This window comes from Elephantulus edwardii, unplaced genomic scaffold, assembly GCF_000299155.1.
Source record: "Elephantulus edwardii isolate Elephantulus edwardi_28Jun2011 unplaced genomic scaffold, EleEdw1.0 scaffold00105, whole genome shotgun sequence".
NCBI lineage: Eukaryota > Metazoa > Chordata > Mammalia > Macroscelidea > Macroscelididae > Elephantulus > Elephantulus edwardii.
Genome location: NW_006399855.1, coordinates 12551349 through 12563869, shown reverse-complemented (window position 1 = coordinate 12563869; position 12521 = coordinate 12551349). Strand labels below are relative to the sequence as shown.

At 33.8% G+C, this 12521-nt stretch overlaps 1 protein-coding gene across 1 annotated transcript; it reads left to right on the top strand.

Annotated features, from left to right (window-relative positions):
* Window positions 1-1221: 1221 nt before the first annotated feature.
* Window positions 1222-11732, top strand: NET1 (neuroepithelial cell transforming 1). Its single transcript, XM_006903740.1, is given in 11 exon segments — window positions 1222-1523; window positions 6267-6374; window positions 6717-6884; window positions 7250-7312; window positions 7956-8052; window positions 8175-8251; window positions 8802-9059; window positions 9645-9741; window positions 9744-9814; window positions 10776-10962; window positions 11329-11732. Coding segments are annotated over 11 exon segments (1623 nt in total). The 5' UTR covers window positions 1222-1430.
* Window positions 11733-12521: the final 789 nt, after the last annotated feature.

Below are 12521 nucleotides of genomic sequence, written 5' to 3'. Positions count from 1 at the left end.
TCTTTTTCATTGTAGATTTCTCTAATACTGATAAATAAATTCTAAAAATATAAATTAATAGAGCTCTGGTGGCCTAGTGATATCCATCAGCTACTCCTCAGGAGAAAGATGGGCAATTTCCTCCTGTACTATTTATGACCTTTGAAAACCCACAGAGGGTCAGCTTTCAGTCACTTAAGGCTTCTTTTCTGGCCTCATAGCAACCTTTTATTGGCTTCCAAGGCTGTAAATCTTTATAGGAGGATACTGCCTATCTTTCTTCCTAGGAATGGTTGGTGGATTGGAGCCACTGACATTTCAGTTAATTGTGAAACCTTTAATGCACTGCACCACCAGAGCTCCATTAGTCCAAATAGAGGAGGAATGGTATATCCAGAATAGAGAAGGATCTAATATATATATAATTTAGAACACTGTGTATTTCTTATAACATCTGGTGCATAGATATCAAATTTTAAAAACATGTGGGGGGATCTGCCTTTAAGAAACAGCTGTATCCTCAAAGTAACCCAGTTACCTTTTGTCTATGTGAGATTTACTTCAGGTGAATGAACTAAAGTACATTTGTATTTACCTTGACAGTCTTGAGAAGAAATAGTGGGAACCATTTTACAACAGTTAACAGTTGTGAATACATTTGCACTTATAAAAAATAAAAGCAAATTCCCTTGATAATGAGACTTTTATTTAGTATAAACAATTATTAACTTTAAATTTCTTTCTGACTTGAAGTTGTCAAGTTGTGTATAATAAATTCCTTCATTGATATTTTATAGGAAAAGTTTTCCTCTCCAAGATTAAAACTATGTTGTACTGTCAAGTGGGCTCAGACCCATAGCTGCCCAGCAGGTTTGCAGGGGCAATAAATCGCACAGAAAGAGATTGCCCATCTTTCTCCTCTGGAGCAGCTGGTGGATTCCAGCTGTGTGCCTTTGGGTTGGCAGTACAACTTTTAACCAGTAAGGCACCAGAGCGCCTTAGAACAAGCTAACCTAAACAAGCAATTACTTAGTTCTCTTTTGGGAATCCCTTCCAAATCAGGAGGAAAAGGTTCAGCCTTACATTAACCTAGCTTCCTTGTCCGATCTCCTTACTATAGAAATTCCAAACCTATTGATAAAGAGCTTTCTCTTCTGCTGGGAAAACCGAGAAGCCTAGGTGTGCCCCAGCTGTCAGTTAACTAGGGCCACGTGATCACCGGTGCACGCCCCTAATGCATAGCTCCGCCCACAAAGGCTTGAGGTCTGTCCTTTTTGCTCCAGCTCTCAGACGCTGTTAGCTCCACCACTGGGGAAATCATGGGCAAATGGCTGCCCAGGGTGGCTGAGCACTTGGAAGAAAAGCCTGTGTGAGTCTGTAGTAATTCGAGTCAGTAGAGCTGACGCAGGTGTGGAACAATTCTAAAGATTTTAAGGAATACTTGGTAAAGCATGGTGGCACATGATGAGATTGGAGGTCTCCTACCTATTAAAAGGACTATTCGAGTCCTGGATGGTAACAATCAGTCCTTCCGAGAACAGGAGGTAAGAATTTAAAAGAGAAATTAGGCAAGAAAAATGTTTTCTAACTCCATGAAACTTTACAGTATGAGTTTAGTCTTGAATTAGCAATTTGAATTTTCTTACTGAGTTTTAGTTAATATGTGTGGCTTTGATCATATTTTGGAATGTGTTCAAGAACTATGGTGTGTATTTAAATACATAGGCTTATAAATAGTATCTCTTGAGTATACACAGATTTCTATGCAAAAAGAAATTTAAGTGTATAAGCTACTCAAGTTGGTTGATCTCTTTGATTCTCAATATAGTTTTATGGGTTTTTGAAATTGTATTTACCTTAGTATTTAGTTTTGGAGACTGCATTGTGTAGTAAGAAGAAAAATAAGAATCTTTTCCTTGTGAGTAGTGAGAATCGTAGTAAACTAATGTGCTCTCTGACCTGGTGTACGACTTTGCCTTTTCTTCCCATTTCTAGTAGGTTTATTGCATGCTACTTTTTTCTTTAGAAATGTTTTAGCACAGTTAGCCAATGATTGTTATTTAAATACTGCTGCACTTCTTTAATTGTCGGAAGTTATTGTAATTAAAAAAAATTTTAATAACATCAAAATAAGTCAAATGGCTTTATACAATATGTTGTGATCCTTATATAGAATTCAGACTATATACTGTATTAGCACTTATTTTGGAAATGGTGTTTCTGTATTCATTTAATGACATACAACCTATACTGATTGTAGTGATGGTTTCCTAGATTTTCACCTTCTCAAAGCTTACCTAATCATACATTTAAAATATGTGCCGTGTATTGTATGTTAGTAATAAAGCTGTTGCTCATACACACAACATATACTTTTTGGCAGTTAAAATAGCTGCCCTATTTAGGAGGTAAGCATTTCTTCGGTGTGGCTTGATTTGAGTTTTTGCTTGTTGGATATGTTTTGTTTCTGTTTTCTTCATGTACATAGTCTTCAATGTGAATAATGAGCCTGATAATCTTCTTTTGGACCACCAAGAGTTGATTTTGTTGTTGTTGTATTTAGTAACTCCAAGTGTTGTCAGTTTATAAAAACTTAACACAGCTTTACAGGAATGAATTCATTTAAATATTTCTTTTACTTTTCATACTAAGTAGAAAGGGGGTGATATCCTATTATAACTCATTTTTCTATTTTGTAGCTTTTCATGTTCACTTTATTTTAAAGTTCTTATCAGGTATGAGAGAAGATTATACTCAACAATCGAAAACAAACCGAGACCTATGCTGTCTTTCTAATATATCTTTAATTGATTGATTATGAATGATCCTCATAATATCTATCCCCTTAAGAGGCATTATTACTAGAGGAAAATTCTTTTTCCTCTAATAATAATGCTCAAGTCAAAGCAGGATTTTTACATATTGTTGCATTGATGTGAAAGGTGAATCAAAGGTTTTATATTAATCTTACCAAATTTCTGTTTGTAGATTTTGATAGAATATTTCAAGGTATAAAACCTGAACTACAGCTAAATTATGTAGTTGTCTGGTCTGAAGGTAGATTTTCTGTAGTACAGAAACTAGCTAGCCTGGTTAAAAGTTAACCTAAATTTACGTTAAGGGCGTTGGGCTTGTTTTTTTTCTCTTTCAAGCAAACTTTAGCACAGGTTAAAGGTTATCAACAGGAGACAGTTTTTTGAGCAAGTTGGTATTTGTTTATTTCCAAAAGTGCAGATTGTCTTTTAAGGAGAGGGCATAGTTTGAATATCCATATCACTGTTTGCATCACTCCTAAATAAAAAGAAAAACATTAGGTTACTTCTACTTTTCATGGTAGTAGACTAGAATAACACCTGCTCTTTAGAACATCAAGTATTGTATATACATTTTGTGTGTTCCAGTTCTCTAAAAACATTGTCTTAAATTTATTTTGGGACAGTTCAAATGTTTAGGTTCTTAAAAACTGAAACAAGATAGTTAAAAAATAGTTCAGCTGGTTTTGGTTGGTAATTCACATGAACCAAATTTTGACTTGTATTTCAGTAACCACAGATTTTTAACCTAACTTTATAAGCAACCTATGAATGCCTAATCCATATCACTTCCTCAAAAGTGTTCCATATGATATTTTTCCCCCAATACATCCTGAAATGGGTAGTGCAATCCATATTCATTACTAACTAATATGCCTTTATATTTCCATCAAATATTTCAGGTTTCTTCCCAAGATCTTTCTTAAAAGTATTTTTAGATATATTTTATTTTTTTATATATATTTATATATTTTTATACTTTTTAAATATAAACATTAAAAGTTTGTGTTTTTTCTGCCAAATAATGTTCACTTATGACCTTTCAGTAACACAGGAAAGATGCCATTGGCTCACCAGAAGCATGTGGAAAGAGTGAATATTCTCTAACCTACCCCAATATTTCCTGGTTAAAACACCACACTTTCTTATCAAACAAGACATTTCAAATTGGGTAAATTCTTAAAAGTAACATCCTTTCTGGAGAAATGAGATAGGGGTGGGTAGTTAAAGGACTATGGTAAATATTTAGCTGCCAGCTACTGCTTAGCATAATATCCCAAAGAAAGAACATGAGTAAAATCCATATTAGTTTCAGAAACATGCTTGTTATTTACTTACATTTAATTAAATAGATAGATTTCATTTTACTTGCCCCATAATTTTTAGTTACCAAAAAATTAGTAGCTGTATAAGACCTGATTATATAAAGATAAGAATTTATCATTTATTTTATTTTCTATAATAAATTTTAGAAAATATTCCTTTCTTCGAGCTAAATTTATTTTCTTCCAAATTCACAAGAGGCACCTCTACAAAGACTGAGGTTGAAATTAATATTTTATGATTTATTGAGCAGTGAAATAATGTTACACTTTAAACAAAATAGAAGATTTAACTTCTGTTTCCAAAAAGAGGAACAAAGCATTGTGACAACTGCTTTGTTTCTAGCTAATGCTGGCATATCTTACTTTGTGAGGTAATTATATCTTCATTCAAACAGAAGACTCTTTGTACTATCTTTACCAAATAGAAAGGAATGCCGTGTGCTGCCTTCCTGCACATGCACGTGTCACTTCAGGCTTACACAGATGTATATTGTAAAAGCCTTCACATGGCCCCTTGGTCACCATGTTTGTCAGTTTACTGCATACCTTGAAGGTTTCTCTTTCAGATCATTTCATATTTGCACATTAGTGGTTTTATTTTGTAGTTAAATTTCTTGTAGAAGAAGGCACATGACAAACTTTACCTTCAGAGTTCTGAGTTCGCTTTGATTACCTTCAAAGTCTTCCTTTAGTAATTCATGTTCTTTTCTAATATATTTATTCATATTTCAGGACTTTAATAAGTCTGCGTTTTCCTACTTTGGATATTTGATTTGTCATTTGTGAAGTTTCCTTCAAAACAAATTTTAACTTTTTTTAAATAACTATTTTTACCACATTATTCATGAATTTCTAAGGAAATTATTTGTACATATGCCATCTAAGTGCTAATTTTACATAATAAATTTCCTTCCAAATTCTTAACAGAATTATTTCATAGATGTGCCACAGTTGTCAAAGGCAATTTGACAACTTTAAAAAACTATTCTCTAGCTAAAGTATTTAGAATGAAATTATTAATGTTTACATTTTGTGTATTTGGTATACAAACAGATAAGACATTATAAAAGATAGGCCTGTTTTATGACTTGTCATACTTTAAAATGCATAAATATATGAATATATAATTCTTAATAAATGACAGGATTCAAGTAGAAATATCCCTTAAAAAAGAATGTTAGTAATAAATAAAACTTACTGGTGGCCATGTGGTAAAGTGTGGTGCTACTAACCCAAAGGTTCAAATAGACCAGCTATTCAAGGGAGAAAGATGGGCACCCTTGTCCCATAAGATTTACAGTCTGTGAAAACCTGCTGGAGGGTCAGCTATGAGTCTGGTTCTACTTGACAACATATAACAGCACCACTGTGTACCAAGCAAGCACTATTCTGAGCTCTTTAAACATATACATCATTTAATCTTCATTTTAAAAAGGAAGTTTAGTTATTAGCCTTCCATTTTTACAGATGGGGGGGAGAAATTGCAGCTCAGAGTACTCCTCACTGTATTACAACCAGAATTTGAGTCTGGGCACTCTGATTCCATGATCTGAGGGTGCTCTGAACCACTGTGCTATGCCTTTGCTTAAACACCTGCCATCGCAGAAACCTCACTACTTGTGATTTGACTCATTTGAATGTCAGATAGCTCTATTTAAAAAAAAAATTATAAAGTATTGAGAATGAAATTATATAATGTCTGCATTTTGCTGTACAGTACTCTAGTAGAGGCAGAGATGAAACTCAAACTGTTTTACTAAAAACTTGAGGCTAAATCATAGGTACATGCTGTTCTATATTCTACTTTTGTGTATTTGACATTTTTTTATAAGGGTATTTGTTTTTCCATTATGCTCTATTAAACTAAAGCATTTTACATTATTTTAGAATCAAATTTCTTTGTTTTAATTTTAACTTTTCTTCTAATGGTGATTTGTGTTGCATTCTTAAGGTGATAATAAAATACTTGGTCTTTCTTATACCACTACTGTTTTAATGGTGAAGAACAACATTTCTTTTCAGAGTTCCATGTTTCTTTGTTTTATAATGTGCAAATACTGTTTTGTAAGAGGGCTTCACTTTGCCCAAACTTGTTTGAAACCATTGAGCCTAAACACACATTTAGTATAACCTGTTTTTGTTTTTACAGGAGCCAAGCAATAAAAGAGTCCGACCTCTAGCTCGGGTCACATCCTTGGCAAATTTAATCTCGCCTGTAAGAAATGGAGCAGTCAGACGCTTTGGTCAAACAATACAGGTACAAAAAGCTGGGGGAAATAATGTGATGAGGGAAGTTTTTTAAAACCTAAGTGTTCTCTATGGAATATTCTGGAAAATTATTAGAACAATACTTGTATAAGTTGCATCTTCTAGCAAACTGTAGACTTGGATTTGTTTTTTTTACTCAGAAGTAATTTTCATTGAGAACTGATCCATCATGTTAGATTAGAACTGGCATAAATTATTTTTTATGCATTGAGAAATTCTCAGAACTTTGCTTTTTATTTTATGTGTTCTATATATAAGTTAAAAAAATGTTATATTGTCTAAATCTTATTTTCCCTTGTTAATCTCTCTCTCTCTCTCTCTCTTTTTTAAGTCATTTACTCTTCGTGGTGACAACAGATCCCCGGCTTCTGCCCAGAAATCATATAGCAGGTCAACAGTCCCAACACCTACCAAAAGACGAAATAGTGTTCTGTGGTCTGAAATGTTAGACGTCAGTATGAAGGAATCCTTAACTACCAAAGAAATCAAACGTCAGGAGGTATGTCAGCATTTATGAACGGGACTGTGTTTAATGATTATACTAAAAAATTTTAAACACAGTTTGGCTAAAAGGGCAGCAAACTAATAATGCAAAATTAGTTTGCGTCTTGTATTTGAGCATAGCACTTGCTGAACAACACCTTAAAATTGGTCATCAAATTAGATTACTTTGATGGGGTAATATTATAAATCATCTGGAGGCCTCTTAAATTGAGATTTCATACTGCATTATAGTTTTCATACTAGGTCCTTTTTTATAAGACACTGTTCAGAACATTAGTTAAATACTGTAAAACGTCAGTCGTATGAAATTTTCCTTTCTAAGAGGAAGAAATTACTTATATTGCTGCATTTTTTTTTAAGGCAATATATGAAATGTCACGAGGTGAACAGGATTTAATTGAGGATCTCAAACTTGCAAGAAAGGTCAGTAAGTAAATTTTTGTTGTTGTTGGTAAATAACTTGCTTATCATGTTCTTTACATTTAATTGCTCTTGAGTCTGTGCCAACTCTCAGCAGCCTCCTGTGGAGACTGACTTTTCAGAAGCAGATTGCCAGGCTTCTCTTCTGAGAGACCTCTGCCTAGGTTATATGCGCTAAGGATTGGTTTTTTTTTTCTTTTTATTTTATTTAACAAATTCTACAGGATATTTTTCTTCATTTGGAAGAGTGGACAATTCTTTCTTCCTCACTTTATTTTAAAAGATGAGATTTTACCTAGCACCCAAACTCAAGAGCCACAGTTTCTCATAGCTGCGCTTTAAATAGTGGTGCACACAGCAGCAAATGGACCTTGTCGCCTTTCAGGGGCTGTGTTGTGCCCCTCAAAGTGAATATGGAGGTTCTCCACCTCTAGTGGTACAGGGGGAAAAGATGAGGTGTTTTCTTTCTTTTGATATGAGTATTATATAAGAGTCTGGGTGAGGATTAATGTATACTTTCTTTTGTGGTGACAGATTCCACATTAGCTTTTATATTGTTAGTCATAGTTGCATCAAAGTCTAGACATCTGTTATCTTGTTTTATTTGTTTGATCATTTTTGTGACGCATTTTTCCATCTCTGACAGGCCTACCATGATCCCATGTTAAAGTTATCTATTATGTCAGAAGAGGAACTCGCACATATATTTGGTGATTTGGATGCTTACATACCTCTACACGAAGGTATGCTGTTTCATTTTCATCAATCACCATAGTAATAGCAGATGTCATTTTAATCTGAACTTCTAATTTCATGCTGAATTATTTTTTATGTAAATCTGTATTTCTGCTTTCTTGTACTTCAGATTTGTTGGCAAGAATAGGAGCAGCAACCAAGCCTGATGGAACAGTGGAACAGATTGGTCACATTCTTGTCAACTGGGTATGTAGTCAATTTCTTTTGCAGATATGTCAGTCTTCGAATTTGTGATCACTATCAAGACAATTTGATCCATTAACTGGATGCTATAATCCTACAAGACATTAAAAGAATTTTGTAGGTATAGGAGTATATTTTCTACTTAAGAAAGAATAAGGGGGAAAACCTCAAACAAACTGTGAAGTGATATGGTGTTCATTTCTTTTACAAATATATTTTGGCCAGAATTCCCCTATTAATTGATCATTTCATTCTTTTGATTGGGATTTGAATGCCAAAAGTTTAGGCTTTAGAAGTTTAGTGAGAGAGGAGGTCTAGTAATTAAGGAGCTTCAAGGCTATGGACGAATGTGATGGAGGAACACTAAGTAGTCCAAGGAATTCACATTAGCATCTTAACTGAATGAAGTGGGGAAAGTAGAAATCAAGGGTCTTTAGTTGGACTTAAATAACTTTCCGGATTAGTTATAAGTTTTGTGTTTCTTATTCACAGACTTATTAATGGACCAATTCATAACAGGAATTTATCATAATTTGTTTCCTTTACTCTTCAGTTACCAGGCTTGAATGCCTACAAAGTCTACTGTAGTAACCAGCTCGCAGCCAAAGCTCTTCTTGATCAAAAGAAACAAGATCCAAGAGTCCAAGACTTTCTCCAACGATGTCTTGAATCTCCTTTTAGTCGAAAACTAGATCTTTGGAGCTTCTTAGATATTCCTCGAAGCCGCCTAGTCAAATACCCTTTACTGATAAAAGAAATTCTTAGACACACTCCAAAAGATCACCCTGACATCCAGCTTTTAGAGGAAGCTGTAAGTAGTCCAGTGAATGACTCTCATGTTGTTTCAGGTCTGTGGTTTAGGTTTACCTTACGAAGATATAAAATGATGTTCTCAATTCTTATGTAAGTTGAATTAGCTTTTTGTGGGGTGGGTTTTTGAGGTTTTTTTTGTGATCTGAGTATCCATTACATTAGTGCACTATATAAAAGCAATCATGAGATGTATTTAATATATTTTTAATTTCCTTTTTAATCAAGAGATTGGTTTTACTCTGGTCTCTTTTCACTAGCCTGCTCTGCAACCTTGAGCAATTCATTTCTTCATCTATTAGTGAAGGAGTTTGGTTGAATCCACTTTCTAAGCACCATGCCTCTGGAAACTCTATGAACTTTGATAAATGTTGGTAGTTATAGAAAGGCTTCATGCCTTTTGTTCATAGGGTCACTATGAGTCATGCTCGACTCAATGGCAATCAACATCACCACACCTAATTTCTAGAGATCTCTCAGACTTCAAAATTCTGTAATTTTAATGTGAAGGTTTTGCCCCTGTAGGGAAGCAGTATGAGTTAACATACAGAAGTTGCTCCATCAATTTTTTTTTTGCAATATTTAGGTATTGATAATACAAGGAGTTCTCTCTGATATCAACTTGAAGAAAGGTGAGTCAGAATGCCAGTATTACATCGACAAACTGGAATATTTGGATGAAAAGCACAGGATCCAAGAATTGAAGCAAGTAAAGTATTGCTTTGCCATGGGGAACTGAAGAATAAAAATGGACATGTAAGTATATTGAAGTTTAATATAAAGTAAGATACTGCTTACTTTTCCCAGAGTTTCATTTCTTCTGCATAAATTCTGAAGCAGGTGTGTAAAATTAACACATAGTGAAAGAAGGTTACAGGATTCTTTTTGTTATCAACTTTGATAAAGCAATCATTTGGTTTCTATAGTTACAGAACAAGTAAGATTACCTTAATGGCTCACTGGAAAGTCATTCAGGCTTAGCTCTGAAACATAAATCTGTTTGACCAGGGGCCCGGTTTTTACTACATTATGAGTTCCATAATGCTTCACTTAAAAGAATATTTTTTTTAAAAATTTACTTTGAAAGGTTTACTTTTCTTATGAAATAAATAGTTTAGAGTCCTACAAAACAGATTTCTAAAGCAGATTGAATAAGCATACTGATGTTTAAATAATCTTAATATTTTTGCTTATTTTAAGCTTTTCAAAAACCTAATTTATATGGCTTGGGTATATTTGAGGGAAGTTGAAATCTGATAAGTATTTCTGATTTCCATCATGAGACCTAATTGTTCTATAAAGAATTAAATCTGTGTGGGATGAAATAAAGCCATTAACATTTTTACCAACTTGCATTTTTTAATCCCTATTTTGGTAGGAAACTGCAGTGTACAATACTGGTGTTTCAAGTCATGTTACTACTGATAGTCAGGTCTTTGTGGTATAGGGTTTGCTTAGCTATTGCTTAATCTAATGTTACACAGTTTAAAGAAAGACATTTTATAGAGTCTAAGATTAGAAAAAAACTTTCCAGCTGTAATATGCATAGCCTTCAAATCACCATCTTTGTGTTATTTATAAGCAAAAGCTCAGGAAATAATTTTTTTATTTATTTGATGAAATTAATAATAATTTCAAATTCTTTTAACACTGTCTCAATCATTTAAAAATCACAACAGTTCCATGTTAGAAAGCTTTTGTTCCTTTTTTTCTCCAGAAACTTTACATTTTCCTGTTTCAAGACATCTTGGTTTTAACTCGACCTGTTACCCGAAATGAGCGACACTTTTACCAGGTTTACCGGCAGCCAATCCCAGTCCAGGAGCTGGTCCTGGAAGACCTGCAGGATGGAGATGTGAGAATGGGAGGATCCTTTCGAGGAGCTTTCAGCAACTCCGATAAAGGTAAAAAAAAAAAAGCTTAGTTTAAAGAAACATATGTTCAAGAACCATAATGAATATAATTTTAAAATTTAAGAGTTTTGTGTTGGGGTTGAGACTGGGAAGAAATAATATATAGGGCATGGAAGAAAATACGTTTCGTACTTATACAAATAATTAAACATAGAATGGACTTCCTTAGCCTACACTTATACTTACCTGTCAGGTGCTTCATTTCCCAACACTAGAGGTTGTGTCGTAAGTGATATGTAGGCTGAATTTAATGTATCTGCCCAGTAGACATGCAAGATGTATAAATACTGTTATTGAGATAGTACCCTTATTGGCACTTCATCCAAAATAACATTTTTTCAATGTTTACATTTCCAGCTAAAAATATCTTTAGAGTCCGCTTCCAAGACCCTGCCCCAGGCCAGTCTCACACTCTCCAAGCCAATGATGTGTTCCATAAGCAGCAGTGGTTCAATTGTATTCGGAGCGCAATTGCCCCGTTCCAGCAGACCACCAGTCCAATGGAGCTTAAGGATTTACCAGAGCTCAGTGAAGAGTGTGAAGAGAACAACCTCTCAGCATCAAATATCAAAGCCCAGAGAAGGCTATCAATGGTGTCTAGTGTTATTCAAGTAGAAGCTGATGAAAATGCAGAATGTGGTTCCAGCGTGCATACAGCAGACAACACCAAGAGTGTGAAAGCAATGAGAACACAGTCTGGCCTCCGAAAAGCGAGGGACAAAGCCCAGTTAAGTGGCAAACGGAAGGAGACTCTAGTATAAAGAAAACTCCATGGACTGCTTGGAGAGACTGTTTATTTATAAATGTGTACAGTTTTTATTTTGTTTTCCTTTTAATGTGAGCATGGAAACATTGTAGGGTTACTGTATACCAGTTTTGTTATTTTCTGTGTTTTGGGGGTTTTGTTTTTAAATGGCAGCTAAAGGTATAAAAATTGTTAAATTACAGCCCTTTTTAAGATACAGTATTTTTGGTTTATTTAGAACATGCAAGTGTGTTATCTTTAATCAAATGAAATAAGCTTGAAATGAGTTTTCTTCTAATCCTGATTACATCATAATTTTCCAATACCAACCAATTATGAAAATTATAATATATGCCCCAAATTATAATTTGGCAAATACTAGCATTTTACCAATGTTTCTTTGATAAACCTTGCATGGAGAATTTGAAATTATAACATTGGTACATAAAGTCTACATGGAATACATATATGCAGTATTTAAAAATTTACTCCTTGGAAAACAAGCTATAAAACTTTATCAGTTTTCCATTTTTATAAACTGGAATGCTTTTTTATTGGTTTGTATTTTACTGCACATTCCTCATTTCTCAGTCATTTAACCTACAATTATTTAATTTTTTTTTATTGTAGCTTTTAGTATTTGCTTTTATTTTTTTTACATTGATGCCTATTTCATTTGGCCTATCTGTGAAAAGTATTGTTCTTCCATGATTTAAAAAATGTGTGTATGTGTGTGTATATACATATATGTATCTATATTTTTAAATCATATTAACTTTACCAAGTGAAACCAAGCCATACTGTT